General features: G+C 43.3%; 1 protein-coding gene across 1 annotated transcript in view; it reads left to right on the top strand.

Annotated features, from left to right (window-relative positions):
- Positions 1 to 23328, top strand: part of HECA (HECA ribonucleoprotein granule regulator) — a 44245-nt gene extending 20917 nt beyond the window's left edge. The window contains exons 2-4 of the mRNA XM_074333640.2: positions 9547 to 10587; positions 16870 to 17024; positions 19756 to 23328. Coding sequence (XP_074189741.1) covers positions 9547 to 10587; positions 16870 to 17024; positions 19756 to 19920 — 1361 coding nt within the window. The 3' untranslated portion in view covers positions 19921 to 23328. The remainder of the gene's footprint in view (positions 1 to 9546; positions 10588 to 16869; positions 17025 to 19755) is intronic.
- The last annotated feature ends 413 nt before the right edge of the window (positions 23329 to 23741 follow it).

Here is a 23741-nt window from a genome sequence, read left to right as displayed (position 1 = left end):
AGATAAATTGAAGGCCCTCATCTTCTCTACTTTTTGTTTTATAGTTTTTTGTTTGCAGAAAGCATAAGAACATAAGCAATTCTATGAAAGAGCATTTTGGATTTTTTGCACTAGAGCAAGTGAAAGTAATATGCAGGGGTTTTCTTTGTTCTTTGTGGAAATAATATTGCATCTAGAGTAGATATGTGCATGTGTATAAAATTACACGGATATGGTTATATCTTTATTCATAGATAAGCTCATGTACATAATTGAGTGTGTGTGCCTTACTTCAATTGGCACCTGTTATAAGCTTATTTTTCTTATAATTCTGATATATCAGTACATACGTATTTTTCTTATAATTGTTATATTTAAGAATATAACACAATATCTTATATTATTTTCTTATAATTTTTATATGTGAGTATATTAATTGGATTAGTTTACCAATGAGTGAGTTTTTCTTATTATTAAAACAAGATGCCATTATAATTGCTAATGCCATTAATAAAGCCTAGAAAAGTACACTAGTCTGTTAGTCTCCCTATTGAGTTGTTACACTGACATTCCTTAAGTAGCCCTTAGGAGAGGGATCTCGTTGGCCTGTAGTTGCCAGGGTTGTGGTGTGATCCAGCAGCAGGTTAAGATGATGTGGTCACATCTGTATCACGTGTCATTTCTCAATTCGTTGCTCTTTTTTCTCTGCCTCTCCCCATAGATGTAGCCTCTGAGGTAGATACGGGACTCTTCATATTTGCCAGAAATTAATTCCCAGGTTTGATGTGTGGGAAGGAGGAGGGGAGAAGAGGAAGTAAAGTGGGTGCTGCTCAGCGTTAAGTGGAGACCGCACTGGGCCCACATGAGGAGCACATCACCCCGAGGAGTCTAGAGCCAAGGAGGGGACCTCTCGGAAAAGACAAGGCAGCAGAGAGTTGGGAGGGATCCAGACCCACTTCACTGTCTTGGTTTCACCAGTGAGGCTGGGAGCAAGTGAGGGTGGGGGGAAGCTCCATGGACCAGGTGGGGCCAGAAGGACTGAGCGACAGGAGCCAGCCTAAGAAGTACCTGAGAGAAGAGCTGAGAGAGAAAGCAGGTGAGCTGGGGACAGGAACAGGCTCAGGAAGGAATGGCGTCTGAAGCTGAGGGAGCTGAGCTAAGGGGAGGTGGATGAGAGGTGTGGGATGGGTGAGGTGAGCGCGTAGGACTGCCCGCTCTTGTGCCTGCGCCACCAGCTGCTTCTCTGAGGGGCCAGCACCGCATGTGGCAGAGAGGGTGGCCCTTCAGCAAAGGTACTGTGTTTGTGGGGCTCCTGGGACCAGTGGGTCCGCACTGGCCTCCCTTCTCACCCTTCTCTGGCCAGCTCTGCAAAGTGAAGAGGGCGGGGAGCCCCTCGGCACCTGGCAGGCGCAGGTTTTATACGTATTAGGCGCAACTGATTGGAAAGTTATGAGAAGAGTGGTTTTTTGTTTTGATCATTTGTACCCTTCTTCCAAAAATAAAGTGGCTTACAAAAATATACGTAATACTGTAAGGAATAATAAATGTGAGAATATTAGTAGTAGGGACAATACTATTAGGAAAAATAATGGATGTCTTGAGTCATTACAAGAGGTAAGTCACAAACTGGGTTTTCACATTTCTTGCACACAGAGGCAAGAGACAAACAAAAGTAGTGGTGTGCTCTGCAGTAGCCATCACATTTTTTAAAAAGTCACTTAGCCATTTATAAGACATTTAACATACTGAGCAGTGTCAATGACAGTATATACCATTTCATAAGTAAAACAAATTTTATTAGGTCTGCTCACATCATTAAAATCAGTCTGTCCCAGGGAATGAAACAGTGTGGCCCAGGGAAGCAGCTCTGATACCTGGCTTAACTGAGGGACAGATTTTATCTAGCACAGGAGTCACCCTCAAACACCTCCAGGGTCCTGGCACATGAATAAGTATATGAACGGGACGGGGGTGGAGGCCCGGATGATGGGAGAGCCTGCCATGCTGCCCAAAAGGCATTCAGATTTACACGTCATAGCAACAACAAAAAGCCTCGTACTGGTCTAATAAGACACACGTCAGGCCAAACCAGCCCACTTTAACTCTGCTGTAGAGCGGTGTGTGACATCATCTGTGCAGTCTTTCTTAAAAATTGTTTCTCTCAGTTGAGCTTTTGGAAGATACTGCACAGCAAGCAGTGAGTTATAGGCTGTGTTCTCTGACAGATACCTGGTCTGCACATGACCCATGTTGCCAGTTAATCATGCACCCATATGTTCCTGTTGGACAGACTGGGGAGGAACAGAGTCATTCGTCTTTTCAGCTGAGGCCGTTGGGAACCGTAGGTAAGGGGAGGGGGCCAGCTCCACTATGGAATTTGGTCTCCAGGCACCATTTGGGGCCCACCAAGAGAGAGAAGCAGGCCAGCGTTTTGGGGGTGCCATGCTGTAACTCAGCTGGTCAGTAGGGATAGCATGTAAAAATAGGATTTAGGAGTTTTAATTATGGCCACACTTTGAATATCTGTGCTGGCCAAGGGGAGGGTGTTGACAGGGTAATAAATCAAGTTCTGTAGTGTTTCAGAAGAGGCAAGGAAAATGCTTTAAAATTGGAATATAGTACTGAAGGGTGACAGGAAGTCTTTCCTGGAGTCTTTAAAAATGGGACAGTTTAACAACTGGACAGTTTCCCTGCCGTTATCTATATGCACATGTGTGCACACACTCATGCATGTAACATACACTTTAACCTGGGGTTCTGTTCCCATCTTAACAGGTTGTGATTTGGTTCTGAGAGCTCTTGGACCCACCTTCCCTTCAGGGTATGTGCATGTAGTACATGTAATGCTAGGGAGCTGTAGTTCTCCATGATCCAGTGCCCTCAAGGTCATGCCCGGGCAAGCGGAAATGCAGCCTGCTAATTTATTTCCTAGTACAGTGTGATTCCATTATATGCAAATTGAATTGTACAAATCTCAACTAATGACACATAAATAATATTAATAGAAGCTTCACATTATGTGCAAAATTTCATTGGATACATTCCCTCAAATTATGCATCAAGCCATCTCATATTTTCAAAGCTAGCAGGTCAGCTGAATTGTAAAAATGCTTTGTTACCCAGTGGCATCACCTTTTCTTATAAAGAGAAAAACTTACCCTTGTCACTATTATGTAAGCTCTTATTGTTTATAGAATTTCTTCAAGGATTTTGGTGAAATTTGTGTTATATTAAAATTAACTGTTGTAATTTAGATCTTTATTATAGCTTTAAAAATATCCAAGTGTGCTAATACTGGTGCTGAAAAAAATCCTGAAAAATCAGTAACTTTGGAACAAAAATGTGATTAAACACGGTATGATATGCCATGCTGTCAATTTATGAGATGCAACTGAGAAATATTAGAAATAATGCTGATAATAAAAGGCATCAGTATAGCAACAATACAACACAATGGCTGCAGATTTATGTGTTCTGAGGATGCCTTCCCCACACTCTGTCCTCAGACCGTGGGATAATCAATTTTGAATTATGTAAGTTCTTCAGGAACACATCCCATGGATCAGACACAGCCATACTTTATGAATTCCTGGTACCTAGACTTGGAAAAAAATCACTTCGGTTGAAAAATATATAGCAACGTACTTATTTGACACTGAGTAGAACATCTTTAAGGGGTTAGGAGAAACGAATTTTGGTTCTATTTCTTTAAAACTTGTAAGTGAATATTTAGCAAATTATGTGGTGCATTCCACCCTGCTTTGTTTGTTGTGGGAAAGAAATCCACACTTCTTGTCCTTATTTATGTATGGAGATAGGAAGATGGTCACTTCCTGGTTCTAGCTTTGCTCTAAATGCATTCAAAGCATCAAGCAATACATCAAGTAATACAGGACTTTCAATAATAATTGCTTGTGTTTTAATGGTGCTTATTATATGCCAGGCACTGTTCCAAGCAGCCTTAATAACTCCTTTAATCCCCACAGCAACCCTTTGAGGTAGGTACTATTGTTTTTGCCAGTTTATAGGAAAGACAACAGAAGCACAGGAGGTTAAGTGACTTGCCAAAAGCTAAAGACTAATAAATTGCAGAGCTGAGAGTCAAATCCAGGCTGGTTGGCTCCTAAGTCTGTGTTCTCAACCTCTGGCCTCTCAGGAAGCTGGAGATGAGGAGTCTTTTGTCAAAACCTCCTACCCTGAAGGAAACTTGCTCAGCATGAGGGGATGTGTTCTGTGTTAGGGGAATTACTGTGTAGAAAAGAGCTGTATAATAAAATAGTTGTTCAGAAACCCTAATATTTACATTTGGTAACTGGATACTGAAGGAGGATGGCATATGTTGTAGTAAGTTTAAGGCGGTGAGGGAGGGCCAGGCTCTGCCCTGGAAGACAAGTCCCGAGCTGAGTCTGGAAGATCTGCTGAGGGCGCATGTGGAGCCGGGCAGCAGGCTGTGCTCCCCAGGAGTCGCCGTCTTCCCTCTCCACCCTTCCCAGTCACTGGCGAGTACAGAATCTGACTGGGCCATACTGTCCTTCAACGAGACATTTGTTAAACGCTAATACGATTTTCATCGTAGTGGGTTTACAAGGATGAAGAGGACCAAGTCCCTACATTAGGTTTTGCCCAGAAAGCCTCAGATGACTTCAGCAGAGCCCCCTCACCACTCTGCCCTGCAGAACTCCCCTCCTGATTGTGATGCTTACAATTATTTAATGAAAACATTTAATTCCACAGGTACAAAGCTGAAGATGGCAATGCCTGGTTTAAGGGTCTCCTGTTAGTGTGCATGAATTTGTCAAGGGGTTTGGGTTTGTTGGGCAGCCAGTGTAAATGACTATTGTCAGATCCTTCCTCTTAATGGGTAGCAGATCATGGAGACCTGAGTGGGGGCGAGGGATACAGAATGAGAAGGCTGGGGAGAGGGACAGTCTTTGCCCAGGTGACCTCAGCCTAGTTATCCTGTTGTCCAGAATTGAAACTATTTGAGATTGTTGCCCAGTGAGGTGAGCCCTGATTATTTTCACTTGGGCAGAGAGAAATAGAAGCTGAGTACTGAATATTTGATGGTGAAGCTATAAAAACAGGCACTGGAGAGCTTACATACATTCTTTAATACAATATTGACTCAGCGTAAAGTAACATTTGCACATATTGCTTGTTAGTCCAGCTATCACAGCTCAGAGGAATGTCCCAAAGGATGTATGACACAAGCTCTTGGTGAATGTGGGATTCCATTCTCTCCTTTCTTCAGTTAAAGGTATAGTTGTGTCACATCAATCTGTATTCCATTTATACCTTTGTGGCACAGCTGTTGTTGAGAGCTAGGGGTTTTGTAAATTTAGACACAGCTTTCAGGAAGCAGTAAAATATGTTTCTATAATACTGCTAATTTCTTACAGGTATATATTTGAATGCCACCAGTGCTGTTTCTTAGAGTTACAAAATCTTTTCCTGTGTATCTTGGTGAATTGTAAGACTTGGGAAATCGAAAAACAGGCACGGCATTATCCATTTATTTACCTACTTTTTAAACACCTGTTGTGTGTCCAAAACCTTAGGTAGAAAAAGTAGGAGGTTTATTAGAGCAGTCTGCATTTTGATGGGGAGCTAAATTCACAGGTATAAAGTTATGGTAGTGGAAGCATAGAAAAGGTTTTGTTTTTGAACTTTACAGTTTGCAAAGTACTTCTACATATATTTGAGGTGAGAGCAAGCGTTTTCATCCTCACTTTGCAGGTGAGGAAACTGAGGAAACTGCTCCATGTCAAAGCTCGTCAGTTGCAGCACTGGTACCCAAACTCCTCTCATTTCCAGCTGCCTTTCCAGTGTAGTCAGTGGGAATTGGGGGGAAGAGGGGACCTGGCAGGGAGATATGTTTGAACCAAGCTTTGAAGGAAATCATGTACAGGTTGCCTACTGCAGCTTCCTCAGCAGGCTGTGAGACGCAGAAGCCTTGTCAGAGGTCCTGACTGTTGCCAAGGCTCACCCTGTTACTCATGGTATCCCTGGGGCCTCGCCCTCAGGCCGGCGTGGGGTAACAGGGACAGGAGTCTGTTGCACATTATGTTTGGTGTTAAACAAGCCCTTGGCTTTGTATTTTTGAGGCCTAACCGCAAGGCCACATCCAAGTGACTGAGCTGTAAACAAGCAGGCTGGCAAGTTGGGGTGGGGGCTCTTGGTTGTTGAGTCTTGGAGGGTAGAAAGCAGGTTGAATGGCTGTGATTGCAGGCAAGGTTACAGGGACGGGGTTGCAGCCAGTGCCTCCTCTGTGCTCCAGCTTCTGTGAGAGCGCTCAGCAGGCATTTGCCAGTCTTCCCAGCTCCCAAGGCAGGAAGTGCTCAGTATTGGTTAAGTGGTACACTTGCAGCTCTTTTGAAAATATATAAATAGGATTTCTTCTCTGTTAGTCTGTCTTTCTTTAATGTGAAAATACTTTTAAAAGAAATATCAAGTCAATCTCAGTATTTAAATTTTTAAAATTGGGATATTGTGAATGCACAGGGATAGTTAGGCAATTCTTTAATTTCGTTAGAGCTGGGGTCATATCACTTGGGTTACTGCCATCACATTTCAGAGACATTTCCTTAAGGCTGTTCCTTGAAGGATTGAAGATAAAAGCCACTGAACTTGTCACTAACGTGTTAAAGGACACTGAAGGTCACAACCCAGGTGGCTGCAGTTAATTTACTCCATATACAAACCACTCTTCTACCTCTTTTCGATACAGTCAGGTCTTTTCTCTTTCTCTAGGGTTACAGCTCTCTCTCTTCCTTCTGCTCTGCTTGTTATATGTGGATTTCGGGTGCCGGTGTCTTTTTAATGCAAGTTTATTCAGCAGTGGATGTGTGCAAGGGCCCAGTGATTCCAGGATCACAAAGTTGAGTAAGAGGCAGCCAGCCTCTCCTGCGTCGTCGCCTGGTGGGACCACAGTGGGGATTCAAGTCCGGTTCAGAGCAGACTGTGCTGGAAGGGGTCCAGGGTACAAGGAAGGGAGGAGTCCTTTACTGGTCCCATCACTGGGCCTTGAAGGGTGGGGGCAGGGGAGGAAGTTTACTGTGTGCCAGGTCCTGCGCTGGGCGCCACCTGTGTATCCGTAGATTTCATTCTTATGACAACCATCTAAGGTACATTCAGTTGTTACCTGCATCTTACACAGGAAACTGACTCAAAGAGAAGTTAAGTAACTTGCCCAAGAGCACATAGCTCATCAATGGTGCTGCTGGGATTCCAGCTCAGGTAGTCTGGCTGCAGAGTCCATGCTCTGGATTGTGACAGTAGGAGGCTGGGATTCAGACACATGAAGATTAAGGATTGCGGACTCCCAGGAGGTAGATGAGGAGGCTGCAGTGATCAAAGGCGCTCAGCTAGACCAGTTGGTTAGGGCTGCCTTGCTGAGGTCCTGGGATCCCACACCGACGGGGATGATTGTAACACACAAGAGTCGTGGGCTTTACAGGTCCTATCACTGTGCTGTTCCATTTGCTGGAAAGTCGAGTTTGTAGTTCTGTGGGCAGAGGTGAGGTTGTGAAGGTTTCTGAGTAGCTTGTTCCCTCTCCTGCATCTTCAAGCTGTCCTGAGTTTTTGGCATTCATTCCCCCGGTTCGTGAACATACTCAGGACTCCGCCTTTGCGTCCTCTGCCCATTCTGTGTGCTCCCCTCTACAGTTGTACTTCTGGAAAGAGTTTTCTGGAGGGTCATGTGTACTGCTTCTACTTTTTTACCTCACCTCCATTCCTTACCATGTGCCTGTGACCTGTCCCCCGCCATCCCACTGGAACTGTCTTACGGAGGTGTCAGTGCCTGACTTTCTGCCCATTTTGGTGAGGACTTCTCAGTCTGCGTCTTACTGAGTAGTTCCCACCCAGGGGTGATTTTGCCCCCAGCTATCTGGCAGTGAGCGGAGACATTTGGGGTGTCCCTGCTGGCATCTAGCAGGAGGGCTGTGGCTGAACATCAGCAGTGCATAGGACAGCCCCCCAGCAGACTTGCCCAGCCCCAAGTGTCAGTTGTGCAGACGCTGAGACTCACTGATCTCACCTGGCCCTCCAGGACGTTTCGAGCCCTCCATCTTACAGCTTTTCTGACTGCCTTGATAGAGTTCTCTCCTGACTTGTCTTCCAGTGAATTCTTGATTCATTCCTTACCAATCTCTGTGGAGGACTCTTCTCCTCCTGCCTTTTAACGTTGCTTCCCAGGATTCTTTTCCTCTCTTCACGTTCTTCTTGGCCCAGCTCATCACTCCAGCGGTTTAACCTCCATATCTGGATACATTCCTCCACATCTGTATTCACAGCTCCAAGCCTCTCGAGCTCCAGTCACATCTTTCTTCATGTCGGTGGTGCACAGGCACTCCCAATTCGGCAGGTCCAAAAACAAGGCCAGCCCAGAGTCGTCTTCTGCCCAGACCTGCCCCTCCCATGTTCGCTGTTCACTGCGTCTGACCACCCCCAACACGGGAGCCGTGTTACTCTGCTGCTGTAGCCCAGGCACTGGTCATTTCTCACCTGGACTACGGGGCACCCCCACAGCCCACTCCGGCCTCCCTGCCTCCAGACTCATGTCCCACACTGCCCCCAGGGTGAGATTTCTAAAGCAGAACTCTGACTGAGGGGTTCTCTGGGTTAGTCCTCATTTAGCTTCTCAGCTACAACGGGTAAAGTCTAAACTGAGCACGGTGTATGGAACTTTCCTTTATCCTACAAAGGGGCCTTTTGAAAATGTTATGGACATTGAAGTAACGGGAATTCAGTGGAGTTCCAATCGCCATAAATCCTGTTTACTTCTTAAGAAGTGGGTTCTACTTGTGTCACCAAGTTTTTCCTCCTTTCTGGAAACGTACTTGGCCTTTTGGACGCCCTGTGGGGCATGTGGTTAAATGGGGTAGAAAAATCTTGGTGTTACCCCTTTCTGTCCTGTTAGCTTTAGGGGAATTCTGTTTTTCCTTCATGACCTGGCAGTGTAATTCTGTGTAGACCAGCAATTAGTTTGATCAAACATCCTTGTCATGAGGTGTCAGACCATTCTAGAAGAGAATGGGGGAGGGGCCAGTCTGTTTTCTCGTCTGTTTTTTATGGCATTCAGGATAATAACCTAACCCTGGTAAGGGCTTTGAGGGCCATTTTGGAGCTACCACACGAACTGGTTGGTAAAGTAGCTTCATCATATTATTTCCTAGTTCATTGGAGTGATTCATTTTCAGGACAACCCTGGGACTGCCTGTCATTACACCCATGTCTTGGAAAAACCTTATACTACACTATTGCAAGTACTGACATACAGCTAATTGCTCTGTGAAGGATTTGGACTTTTTGAAGGTTATTGGTATGTTTTCCAGCAGATAACAAATATGAGAAAATAAATTCCCTTGGCACCACACCATACCAGAGAAAATGGTAAATGTTTTCTAACCATGTGTGGTGTTATTCCAGTGGTGGGAATCTTGGCACCAGAAAAGTACCTTTGGCATGAATGGGCTCATGTAGGATGGTCGCTTTGATCTCTGACTTGGTGGCAGCTGGAGTCCCACGTCCCCCATGCTGACTCGCTGTCCTTTTGTTTCTCCCCAGAAGCCCCTTGTGCCACGCCCCTGATCTGCAGCTTCGGGAGGCCGGTTGACCTGGAGAAGGACGACTACCAGAAGGTGGTGTGCAACAACGAGCACTGTCCCCACAGCACCTGGATGCACCTGCAGTGCTTCTACGAGTGGGAGAGCAGCATCCTGGTCCAGTTTAACTGCATCGGCCGGGCCCGCAGCTGGAACGAGAAGCAGTGCCGCCAGAACATGTGGACCAAGAAGGGCTACGACCTGGCCTTCCGCTTCTGCTCCTGTCGTTGTGGACAGGGCCACTTAAAGAAGGACACAGACTGGTACCAGGTGAAGCGGATGCAGGATGAGAAGAAGAAGAAGTCTGGGTCAGAGAAGAACACGGGGAGGCCCCCTGGCGAGGCGGGGGAGGAGGCAAAAAAGTGCAGGCCCCCGAACAAGCCCCAGAAAGGCCTGAACCACGACCTCCCCCGCCGCCATTCCATGGACCGGCAGAACTCCCAGGAGAAAGCCCTCAGCGCCGGGGCCTACGCAGCCCGCTCCCCCTGTGGCTCCCCGGGCCAGTCCCCGCCCAGCGGCTACTCCATCCTCTCCCCTGCCCACTTCAGTGGCCCCCGCTCCTCCAGATACCTTGGGGAATTCTTAAAGAACGCCATCCATCTTGAGCCTCACAAAAAGGCCATGGCCGGGGGCCACGTGTTCCGAAACGCCCACTTTGATTACAGCCCCGCTGGGTTATCGGTTCACAGGGGCAGCCACTTCGATGCGCCCGTGCAGTTCCTGCGGCGGCTGGACCTCTCCGAGCTGCTCACTCACATCCCCAGGCATAAACTGAACACTTTCCACGTGCGGATGGAAGACGATGCCCAAATGGGCCAGGGCGAGGATCTGCGCAAGTTCATTCTTGCGGCCCTCAGTGCCAGCCACAGAAATGTTGTAAACTGTGCCCTGTGCCACCGGGCGCTCCCAGTGTTCGAACAGTTCCCACTGGTGGACGGAACTCTGTTCTTAAGCCCATCGAGACATGATGAGATCGAGTATGATGTTCCTTGTCACCTTCAAGGTACAGGTGTTAATTCACCTTGCCTGCTTTCTGTTCCTTAAAAGCTGGACAGCAAACAAGACAGGACTTCTCTGTTCAGGCTTAATTTTAACTGATGGTACTTTTTTGTTCTAGTCAGGTGCTGGGTAACAGCTGAATATTTCAGCTCGTCTAGGGAGGTGGTGGTTTGTTTTACTCTGATGTCACTGTGCCAAGAGTACAGTTTGCCCTGGTGGGTAACTTTATGTTTTTGTTGTACTGTAATTTGAAGAGAGGATTCCTGGTGTATAATTTCTCATAACTGGGAGGAAATTTAGAGAAGAATTGCATAAAAATGACACTCACTGTCAAATAGTTACCTTTGAAACCTGTGTTAATGAGCGCAGGAAGCTGTGTATTCTCTTTGATTCTTGGAAACATACAGAGTGAGGGAAAGGAGGGGTCACAGAGGGCCAAGTGTTTTTAGATTAGTTGAATTAATCTTGACATGTATGAAAGATGAGACTTTCTTGATAGCAGCGAAAGGAAAATGGATATTGAAAGCTCAGACATTCCCCTGGGGGTGAGGGTTGGGAGCTTATTAGCGCTGTTGATAACATACAAGGACTTGGTGACATTTCAGCCATAAGGTAAATGACAGGCTTGGTCAGTGTAAGTGAGAAATCTGTCAATTCATGTAAAACTATTGCATTTTTATAAAGATGGGATACATGTCATGTAATAAATATGTTTATAAGTGTCTAAAAAAGCCTGTAGTAAAAATGATATATCCCACCTATCTTCACATCAACTCCTGCTGTCTCACTTCCCAGAGACAAACACTTTAAAATATTAACTGATTCTTCAGGTTTTTACCATCATAATTTTAAAACTGCTATCTTTATTCTCCAATTTTAGATATACCTATTGACAAAATTTTAAGGTTGATGACTATGCGCTCTTATAACTTCCTCTTTCTCTCAGGATAATATATCACAATTCTTGGATAATCCTTAATTTTATTTTTTTACTATTTTGAGAATGTAAGTACAAAAGGTGCCCAAAAAATGTATACACATTTTAAGAAAGGAAAAAACTGTATTAAAATTGTAATAATATATACCGATAACAAAAGATAAATACAAGTCATGTGTACACATTGTTTTTTGGCACCCCCGGTATTTAGTGTTGAGCCAAGAAGTATAGGTGTATTTCCTATATAGAGTGTAGTACATTCTAGGGTACCTTTTGTTTTTATTGAAGTTAATAATTCACGTTTTCGTTTGCTTAGCCTTTTTTGAATCTTTGGCTGGATATTCTCACTCTCCAGCAGCGATACAGTACCTTGAAGGTGACAAGGAACATTTCAAAAACATTTCCACATATTTGTCAGACATTTTATGGATTTTTTCTTCTAGAAATTTCCCTTGTGGAGACTTGCATCTTCCTTCTCCTGTCTGTCCCGGTGCACTCGGTACCCGCTATACTGCATAGCTGTCCTTCTAGGAATTCCTTCAGTTCTTTCCCATTTTTTGTCTTCTGTTTCCTAGATCCTCTATTTTCTTTTTCTTGGTTTATTTCCTCAATTTCTTAAGAAACGTACCCTAGCAGCTTTCTGAAAAAGGGAGCATAGGAAGAGATGTTTTAAGACTTTGAAAGTGTGATAATGTCTTGCTGCTATCTTCATGCTTGATTGCTCGTTTGTTGGTTATTGTCTTCCAGGTTATAAATATTTTCTCCTTAGAATTTTGAAGGCATTTCATTACTGTCTCCTGTCTTCCAGTGTCTCTATTGAGAAACCTAATACTGTTTTTATTCCTGTCCCCTTATCCCCCCATTCCTCCAAGAGTTTTAAGATTTTCTCTTTATCCCTTATAGCCTGAAGTTTCACCCTGATGTGGGTCTTTTTTTTCATTCGATGTGCAGGGTGCTTTCGTGGCTTTTTGACTTGGTAAACTTACGTTTTTTAAGTTTGGGGAAATTTTCTTTTGATTTACCTTTATTATATAGTTTTTGGTCCTGTTGTTCATCTCTTTAATTCTGCATTCTGGAAGATTTCCTTGACTTTATATTCTAGTCTTTTTACTGAGTTTAAAGATTTTCTGTTCTCACATTTCTAATTCCCAAGAGCTCTTTTTAATAGTGTCCTAGTTTCAGGGATGCAATTTCTTGTCATTTTCTCAGCAGGGAGTGGTCTCATTTATTTTCTAGAGTTTTCTAATCCCCTGTCTTTTAGCCATTGTGATAAGGCACACCACTCCGAAACGTAGTGGTATAAAACAGTGATGATTTATAATGTCTTACAGTTGTATGGATTGTCTGGCTAGGATGGCCTCGCACACACACCTAGCAGTTGGCAGAGTAGATGCCTCCAGAGCCTCAGCTAGAATGGCTCGTCCCTGTTCTGTGTGGCCTCTCATCTCCCAACAGGCTAGCCCGGGCTTTTCACACGGCGTCCTCAGCCGGGTGACAGTGGAGCTACCCCGTCTCGCTAGAAACTTAAGCTTGAAACTGAGTAACATCACTTCTGTCACATTCTGTTCTTCAAAATAGGTTGTAAGACTAGCCCAGATTCAGGGGATGATTAAATAGACTCTGCTTCTTAATGGAAAAAGTTGCACGTAATGTATGGTCACTTGTGTACCCCACTATTTCCCTTTCAGCACCTATTCCCACTCTTCTCCATGCTTGTGGGCCAATTTCAGAGCTAAAACACTTACCATTCCTCCCTCCCAGTTTCTGACCTCACATTCTGTTCCAGGGTTGAGGTACTGCACAGTTTCATGGAAGATAGAGGTTGTGCTTTGTTCCTTGTTCTTTATACTGTTTGGGGGATAATTTTAGAGGAAAGTAAGTAGGAATACCTTTACCATTTTTAGGCTAGAGATACTCTTTATGAAGATGAATGAGGGTACAAGGGTAAACGGTACACAAGAATAGTGTTGTTCTTTTCCATTCGTGATGGACACATTCTTTTAATTGAATCCGTTCACCAGCCAATCAAACATGAATTTCCTACATGTTCTGGTTACTGTCAGTGCTTGCTGTTCATTGACTTACAGTCATAGGATGTAGATGCTTTTTATGAAAATGTAACTAGCTACTAGGCCTAAGGCCCTAGTACCACCAGTGGAACTAGTAATACCGGGCTATTGTGTGCATTAAGCATCCTGTAATTCCTAAGGAGAAAGGGGCCACTTTGGCCCTGGTAGCCAGAGGCAATGTGAAAGCATATATCAAAAGGTAGGCTGGATTTTGATAAACAGAGGTTCCAGCCATCCCATGTGTTTTTGGATAAGGAGAGGGAGCAATGTGAGCAAAGGAACAGTGCTTTTAAAAAAGCCGAGAGACAGAACTGGAGAGAACCGTTTGGTTGAGCAGAGACTCTAGAGTGGAAACTAAGTATGGCAGATAAAGAACAGGTTGTGGACGCTCTTTCAGGCCATAATAAAGAGTGTTGATGGCAGTGTTCTTTATGAATTGAAGGGTTAAAAAAATTTTTTTTAAAGCAGATGATTGCTTAGAGGAAAAGTTGTTTGAAGGGGATGGAACTTAGATGCAGAGAGTTGGAACTTATATCTCTAATGTAGATGGAAGGAGATAAGAAAGAGCTGGGTGCTGATAGTGGGACTGTCTGCAAGAGATTATTTTAAAGGAAAAATTACTTCAGGGACAACTTGCCTGTAGAGGATGAAGATGCGTCCTCATTGGCTCACTTTGGTTCTAGATCAGATACAATGATGCTGTCACAGACCGGAGTGGAGAATGTTGGGAAAGGGACCTGATCTTGGGGGAAAGACGAGGGCACTGGTGTACGTATTGGGTTTGAAAAGGTGTTGGGACTTTGTGAGGAGGTGTCTAGCGAGCACTACTAATAATAAACATTTGAGATGAATTGGGGAGCTTAGAATGGTGCTTAAAAATCTTCAGAGCGGAAGTGCTCTTGAATGGGGAGAAAAGAGAAAGAAGAGTATATGACAGAGCCGAAGACCCAAGCTTGAGGGTACCCATCAGGGAGTGAGTGGATGGAGGAAGGTGAAAATTGCGCCTGAGAACGTGTGTGTGTGTGTGTGTGTACACCTAAGTACATATGCATCCACAAATAGATAATGGAGGTGTAGGTCTTGAAAATTGTGTTGAAGATAAAATCTGAAGCTCAGGGTGTTTTATCAGTACCAGACAAGTCAGTGCCACAGGTGGGGCCTTGCTTGACGCGTGCCAGTGTTTTTATTGCCACATCTCCAAGAAGTCCATGCATTCTTTTTGATAGCAAGCTAGTGTACGTAAATCATTTCTTCCATCACAGAGTCCCAGCCATGGATTCCTTAAAGCGTTTTCAACCCCAGTAGAAAGGCCCCGTTCCAGGCCACAGGATTGCAGGCTGCAGTTGATCATATACTTGCAGCTGAAATACCTTGTTGTTTCCAGGGCTGGCCCCTGTGCATTGCACTCTCTTGCCGTGCCCCTTGCCCTTCACTGCCCTCCCGGCCGCCGGTTCCAGCTTCTGCTCTCGGACTCTTCCTCTCATAAGATGTTTTTGTTTGATTTTAATAATTTAGTAAGACTGATCTAATTATGCTTGTTTCCCACTTAGAACCACAGGTGATGGTTCTGTCAGGAATCTGCTTTTTGTTTGAACTCACAACCCTAAAGTTTAGAAATTTAAAATTCTCTGTATTTAGGACAATGTGTAATAGTAACTGAAACAAATCTAGAGACTCAGCCCAGGCATTCCCATGAGTTTGACAGATAGGAATTTAAGCCTAGTCTTTTATACTTAATTGTCTTTGTGAACCTGGGCAAGCTACTCAGAGTGTCTAAACTTCAGTTCCTGCTGTCTGCAGTGGGCTGACAATAATGCCTGCTCTGTAGTGTTGCTGTGGGGTGAAGTGAAACAATTCATGTAGCTTTGCAGCACAGCCTCAGCCAGACCCCGGTAAGAACTCAGGAAGCGTTCCCGGTCACTGCTACCAACGCCTGACCTCTGTCTGTCCCTGCCCCCACCCTTCCTGGCAGCTTCCATGGTGTCTGAATATTTGAGAATTGCAGTGAGTACGTCTAGGGCGCAGACTGGAAATGAAGCACGTCCTGAAATGCCCCCAGCCACTCTGAGTGGGGATGGCATGTGAGCCCATTTTATTTTCAGTGCCCTAGAGCAGAGGTGGGCTGTATTGCAAGAAGCTCTTGTCACCCTTTCCATTTTCGACATACATGCCCTCAAGGTTAGATTGTCTTTGGCTATTAACATGCCCCTTCATTCATCCAACAGACAATTATGGGGTACTTTCGACATTTCAGACACTGGGCTAGACATGAGCCTACAAGGATGAAGAAGGCATATTCCTGCCCTCAAGAGGGAGAGAGTCTTGTAAGCAAATGCAGTGAAAAGTATCTGAGCACTGTGTAGCCCTCTGCAATCCGTGTCAGGAGCAGGCTGGGCCTTAGCACAACAGGTGAAGACTCAGGCTCTGGCTGACGGCCGAGAGCAGCACGGTGGGAGTAGAAAGCCCCTGAGCAGTGTGTGTTCTCCTGATGGTAGCTTTGGGCACCGTGGAGCTTCCTGGCCCCACATGGAAAGCAGCGACGTTCCTGTCACACACTGCCCAGGCAGAGCCTGCACATTCTGACTTTCCCCTTCTATAGAAACCGGGTGGCCTCTTTCCTTTACAAGCCTTAGATGTTGATAAATAATGGAGGGATGGGGATGTGACTTTTAAGAGCCCAGTAAATAACAAGACACTGATCTCCTTTTTAAAAAGCACTTACAAGTAGGATGTAATTCTGGTTCCTAAATTAGATGTGGTGATGGTTGAGCAGTTGGAGACAAGGGCAGTTAACATAGTAATTTGGGCTGTGGTACACTTCTGCGCTCCCGTTACCAGGGCAGACGTTTGACTTTGTGATGGGACCTGTCACTGGACGAGAGCTCATGACCGCAGACCAGTGTTGCTAGTTCAGTCTCTAGGCCACGTGCAGGCTTCCGAGCAGGGAGGCCTACACGGGCAGGGCTGGTTTTGAGCATCTGTGCCTTGGTCATTTGAGTTTGGATGTCCGTGTTGTAAACCGGGCAGCACTTCTTGGAAAAGTGCATTGAAGCAGGTACTTAAGATGGAACCTAAAGTACATGTTCCATTGACAATAGGAGTAATCGTTACTCTAAAAGGACAACTTGCGGGTATGTGATAAATGCCGTCTCTTTTGCTTTTTGTCGTCATCCACATAACATGTTTGCCTATAATGGATAGATGACCCCTTTTTACTCCCCTTGGTAGACGAGAGGCGGTGTGGTTGACGGCCACGCTGAGCACTGTGTTCTGTGCGCAGGGAGACTCATGCACCTGTACGCGCTGTGCGTGGACTGCCTGGAAGGCGTGCACAAGATCATCTGCATCAAGTGCAAGTCGCGCTGGGACGGCAGCTGGCACCAGCTGGGCACCATGTACACCTACGACATCCTGGCCGCCTCTCCGTGCTGTCAGGTTGGTATGGACCCCACAGCGCCAGCCGGCCCTGCGTGAATGCGCAGGAGCTCGAAGGGGAGGCGGCGGGCGGGCGAGGCGAAGGGGCTTCGGTCGTGAGCAGCCATGGACCCCCGAAGCCCGGCAGTGAGTGGGGCAGCCGTCACTAGACTACTGTGCAGTCAGGAACAGGGCTGTTGTAGAACAATGTGTCACTGTGTGGGGAGTAGATTCAGTATTTGAAGTTAAAAGAGATTATAAATGGCGTCATAGAATGCTTCCATTTGTAAAAAGTGAACACGCAGAGGGGACCTGCTAATTAGTTACCCGGAGGTTTCTGGGTTGTGGGATGCTAGGTTGTTCCTTTAGTTTTCTTTTTGCTTGCTTCTATTTTCTGATATTTTGTATGATTACCATATCCTAAGTTTCTAGTAAGAAAAAGTTATTTTTCAAAAGGAAGTAGAACGTTTCACTTTCTTTAGTAGATCAGATTTTCTTTTCGTGTCCTTTCTGTGGGACATTACAATTACCCAGGAACCACCTGTCTTGTCAGGTGTTGGCGGTTGCCCTGAAAGATTTGTAATCCTTAAAGGGCTGCTAAGAGGAGGCGTTTCACACTGCTAAGAGAACATCTGAAATTTAGCCATCATCAGGAAAAGAGGGAAGTATGAACATGTGAAAACAAGTCCATAGGGAACACAGGAGACAAGACAGAGTCTTGGAAATGCCTTGCTTTATTTCCAAGTGCTGGAAAAAGCAAGCCCTTGGTTTGTAAGTTCTTGATCTTCACCGGTAGGAGTGATATTTCATTTGCTCTTCAGTGGCCAAGCCTGGCTTTCTATGTAAGTGCCCAAGAAACACTTTATTAGATTACTACATAGTTTTGTATCTTTATCATTATGGTTTGATTTTTGTAAGGAGAATAGCCTTACTATTAGCAGTTTATTCAGAATATAAATTAAAAGGTTGGCAGTGTCGAGATTTTAGCTATACTTTGTCTATGCCACTGATCTTAGAAGAGAAATATGATTGGGAGAGACCTAAATGGCCCCCCATAGCCTGCCATTTGATTCCAGATAGGGCTGACTACTTTTACACTATGCTAATGCATGGCCCACATTTCCATTTTAAAAGTTAGCCACAGTCTTTTCCATTGTAGCATTTTATAGTACTCACTGTGCCTTAATGCCACCTCTTGAGGTCAGGGAAACAAAAGGAAGTGGCTCCTACGTCCTCACACATACACCTGAGAGGGTTATCTTTTCGAGAAGCAAGGAGGGAAAAGAATGTTGGGCCTGTGACACATACACTATTAGTGTTAGAAAGAACCTGGGAGGTCTGGTCCAGCCTCCTCCTTTTCCACATGTAGTGGAGGCCTAAAAAATTAGAATGTTTTTCACAAGTGTGTTACAGCCTCTACTAAAACCTATGAAACCTATCAACTCCCAGGCCCGTGTTCTTTCTACTACAACACTGAAAACAATGGCTTTATTTCCTTACCTTTAGGGAGAAAAGCAGAAGGGCATCCAGCCACACCCAGCCTACTGGTACTCAGTGTCTGTCTTCCTTAAAACTGAGTAAGCCCAGACCTTTATTTTCTGGCCCCCTACTGAAATGGAAAACATGTTTGATTACTGTTTGGCTTAAAAAAAAAAAAAAAATCAATTAACTATATTCCCTGTGACAAGTGTTGGACATGACTAAGAAATCAAAGAAAGTCTTCCAATACAACTTTGAGCCAAAAATAAGCAATGATTAGTTATTAGAAAAGAATAACAAGTTAAAGAGAGTGGTTAAAGAGAAAGGTTTGCTGGGATTCTCACTCTTAATGTTGTTCAGAGAGATTAGTGAGTTAAAAGGGAGGTTATCTCAGGTTACAAAACGTAGTCCATATAATGGCTAGGAGCGTGGGCTCTACTTTGGTTCGAACCTCAGCCTGTCTGCCTCCTAACTGTGTGGTCTTGGGCATGTTACTTTATCATTACGTGCCTCCGTTTCATAATCTAAAAATTCACATAATACTACCTACCTCACAGTAGTGTTTTGAAGACAAAATGAGGTTATTGTTTTATGTTTATAGAATGAATCTAAATTGAGAGTCTGTTGTATTTATTATTTCTGGTGATTCACTTAAGGCCTGTTGGTGAAAGCCTTAGTATTATGCCATTAGACAGAAGACTGGGCATGAATGAAGATATACTGCGCTAGTGGGTTCCAGAAGCCTCCGGAGAAACATAGCACTTCTTCCTAGGTTGTTAGTTTTACTTGAGTGTTTTAGGGAAATTTTATTTTTACATCAAAGAAAACACAAGTATAGTAAGAATGAGAAATGTATATGAATTTTTAAAATAAACTCAGAATCTTCAAAGAAGTTTTATGCAGGTTTGGGTTGGGGGAAGTCAGCTTCAGCCACTCTTTAAAATCCAGGGGGAACACATGTCCTAATGTTAGGGGGACTTTAGTGCAGAACTTCAGGGCAGTACACATTTATACTTTCTTCTACGGGTAGGAGAAATCAGTAGTGATGCTACGTATTGGCCGAGAAATTAGCTGTTAATCTTTAAAACTGATGATAAGTATTTGAGCATACCCCTCATGCTTACCTTATGCTTTGCCTGCCCTGTTTTTGGTTTACGCTTTACTCAACTTGGGATCCGTTTCCCAGACACAGCTATCTGGCGTTTGGGTTCAGATGACTGGCAGTGTTGGGGGCGGCAGGTACGGCGCTCACAGCCCCTGTGCTTCCCCGCAGGCCCGCCTGAACTGTAAGCACTGCGGCAAGCCCGTGATCGACGTGCGCATCGGGATGCAGTACTTCTCCGAGTACAGCAACGTCCAGCAGTGTCCACACTGTGGGAACCTGGACTACCATTTTGTGAAGCCATTTTCCTCCTTCAAAGTTCTCGAAGCTTATTGATGAAAGCTTTGCTTTGGTAATAGCTATTTTATTGATATTATTACTTTGTTACATATCTTTTCTAGGAAAACATTCTGTGACGGTAATTTCTTTTCTAATTTAAAGGAGAGTTCCTTTGTGTATGTGTGCCACTAAAATGGGGGCTGCCCCTTGCCCTCTCTTGACTCCGAGTGTTAGTCTGTGGTCATGACCTGAGCCCTAATGGGTAATCTTGTGAGTGTGGGGTATTGGCTCCCTGTCACTCAGAACCTCTCTTGCAGCTTTGAGGGTGGTGGGGAGGATGGGGTGAATGTAGGAAAGGGATCATGCGGTTCTAAACTAGGAGTTGGGAAGAAGCGCTTACTATAATAAAATGTTAGCCATCTAAAGACCCCCTTTTTGATCTGCTTTGGGCCTCGGGAAGAACGTGTGACGAGTGAATGTAAGTCTGTGCCTGCAGAGCCAAGAGGGTTTCAGTCTGTCTCGGTTTAGCGTTGTGCAGGCTCACTGCCCTGCAGTTTACCCTCACTGACAGATTACGTGAAAGTGAACACGAGTGCTCTTTCCATCACTGTTGTAATTTAACAGTCAGTTTTCATACTGAACATAACATCCCACTTATAAGACATATAAAAGCCATTGGTATTGCAGATATTTGCAAGTAAGCAGACCTGTAACAGAGAATATACTAACTGAGAATCTGGAAATGACGCACACTGACGCAAGAGGCCAAAAGGCAGAAAATGGTGATTTGAAGTTGGTCACATGGCTCTTAAGGAGAATCCAGGAATAACGTGATTTGGGCGGCACCGATGTATAGAACTTGCACTCACTGTTGAAGTGCCATTTGATGTCAGATCCTTCTCACAGGTAAACCTTAGCCGCAGACCTAACTGGTGAGTTTGAGAAGCAGTCATCGCCACACTTACCTTCCACAGAATTGCTTACAGCGATGTCTTACCCATTTAATGCTGAGTTTCTAAAATCAAAGGTTTGACCCTAGGAAGAAAAGGCAAAAAATTATTTGTGAGGTTATGAGAAAAAGAGTAATTGTAATATTTCTGTTCAAAGTGTGTTTCATTTTGGAATATCACTGATCGTAATGTACAACAATATGTTTGGAAATAGATCATTCTGAAGTTCTCCATGATACCTTGTCATTGGTGAAAAAAGATCATTTATATACTTAATTTGTCAGAGCAAAATACATCTTGCGGTTCTTTAGACCTTGGTGATTTAAATAGACATATGCCCTGTACCATTATAGAACTGGACTATGATTTCTCACAAATGAATTGGATAATGTCAAATATGACATGCATATATGCTAAAAGAATGCTAAAAATACACTTATTTTATGAGTAGCCAAGTTTGGGGTTCTGTGAGCATTTTATGTTACTCACTTGGTTTATACCATTTTTTTTTTTCCCTCAGAAAAACAGTTGTTTTTCTTCTCAGAGGTGTTTAGATATTATTGCAAGTGAGCTTCAGTTCTACTACATGAAATATTTGATGTTTTGTTTGAAACAGCACAGCCTTAAAGAACCAATATGTTAATGTTCTTCATCTTTCAGTTTGGATGATTGTAATTTGGTTTACCATATCTAGTTTGCTGTCTGATGATCTGAAAAATATTTCACAGTGGAAGGAAATGCTCAATGCCAGTAAGAAGCAGAAAATCATTATTGGTGTGACAGTATTTGATGCAACTTAAAGAGGTCTATAGGACATAACCCTTGCAAATTTATCTTTAATACGCAAAGCTGTAATTGTGAGTTAACTGTTCCCTATTGATTCTCTCATGTACCCAAGTACAAAAGTTTCTCTTGTCTTCAGAGTACCGTTTGGATTTTACTTCGGAATTTAAAATGAGTAGTAAAATATTTGTAATGCTGTTCTTTAACCCACCTAAATTTTTGTAAAGAAACCTGCTTACATTGTTGTTCTGAAGCTTAAAGTTTACGTATAGATCACATTCAGCAAGCTCCTCAGTCTAAAACTGCTGTGAGGATAGTGCCTGATGCAGTCAGTATTTTCTCCTTATATTGTTTTCTATTCCTAAAAAATAAGTATGAGGAGGTGTCACTGTAATTAGGTAAATTGGCTTTTTGCTTTTATTTTGATGGTGAAGTTAGGAATTCTGTGGATACTTCAATTTTGTAAAAGAAGAGGCATAGGTATCACATCTGAGAGGATCACATCTTTTGCCTTCAAAGCATTGCATTCGTGTCTAAAATGGAAAATCTGGTTGATTTGAGAATAAAATATAATTGACTATCCAATAATGTAAAGAATAAATCTTATTTTGGAAATCTGCTGACCTTAATGTTTCCCCATGCTTTCTCAAAGTACTTTGCTCTGTGTACCTTGATGGAAATTGGAATATGTCAAAAAAGTTGATTTTTTTTGTGTGGTTTGGATATTAGAGGATATTAGTCACCTAAGAAATCCATTTTCTGTTTTTCTGATGAATAGTGTTCAGTAATACGAACCACTCATAAGTGACTTATAATTTCAAAGCTATTTTTCATCTACTCTAACTTTTATCATTTATTGTTAAGAATTATATATCTTGAACAAATAAAATTATTTACTTTAGTTTAGTGGGAAGACTTTCTGATGGTCTCATCATTTTTTCTTCAGGCCAACTCAGTTCTGCACTTTCTTCTGGTTGCATCTGAAGCAGTTGATATACTGGGTTTATACCTTAAAAGACATTGGCCATGAAAATGGGCTGCAGGGTCAGTTATCCCATTCTAATTAAAAAAGAGCTTTCCCCAAAGTATTTATCTTACAGTTTTTGTAAAAAAAAGTTCATTTTCAGAGTAAAAAGTATTTTCATATCTGGGGGAAGTTAACTTACCAGGAAAGATCATTATTAGGTGTTTAAACTCTAAAACTAACAGATATACTGATACATAACTTATTAGACCAACAAAACTAACTTGCTGAAATCTTTCATTTTGTCCTGTAAGACCAATACTTAACATACAGTCTTTTGTCCTGTGCCCAGGTCAGTAACTCCAGTTTGCTTTTCTCTTTAGTCTCATGGTAGCAGCTGTTGAGTAATTTTAGTTGGAGGTTCGGGAGGCCGTGTGGAGAAAGTGCTCTTGTTCAGTGTTTTGGTTCCTGTAATCGGATGCTGCCTAACTCAGCTCATCTCCATGTCCTGTTGACTTTATTATTATTCCAGGTAATTGGAAGAAACTATAATGGATGGGCATCTTTAAAACCAGCTCAAAAATATATTCTTGTCAGTAAAGATTTCTTGTCAAGATGTCTTGGATTGCACTTTTGTTGAGGGAAGACAGTGTAAATAGTTAAAGAATGTTGATAAAATTGAAACATTTGGTTACGGAATTGTGTGGTGTTAGAAGGTTTCTGTTTGTGAAATATATGTATTAAAAATAATAAAATTTCAGAAACTAACATTGTACTGTCTCTTCAGTGTGTCACTTTATTTTTTTGCTGGGGTTCAAGGTCTTTGAGCTTGGAATTGTTGACAGAAAAGACAGTAGAGAAGATCTGAGGTTTTGATCACTCTTCAGGTAACCATTTCAAAGTCACTGCTGCAGCTAATAAAACTATGAACTTTTTATGCCGTTTGAAAGTGGTTTGTCACGTGTAAACTCCCTTTGCAACAAAAATAAGCATTCTGTATAACAAAGTTGATTACATATGAATAATCCAAATTTTTGTTCTGGTTATAGGGAATTCTATTGAAAAGATAGATAATCCTGTTCTGCGAATGTTTTCTTTGGTCCATAGGCCTGTAACATTTTTCATAATGAAAAGATTTGATCACATGCTTCTTCATTATAAGAAAACGAAAACTGAGTTGT

This window comes from Rhinolophus sinicus, chromosome 2, assembly GCF_057876585.1.
Source record: "Rhinolophus sinicus isolate RSI-liver-muscle chromosome 2, RSI-T2T, whole genome shotgun sequence".
Taxonomy (NCBI): domain Eukaryota; kingdom Metazoa; phylum Chordata; class Mammalia; order Chiroptera; family Rhinolophidae; genus Rhinolophus; species Rhinolophus sinicus.
This window is presented reverse-complemented; position numbering and strand designations above follow the sequence as displayed.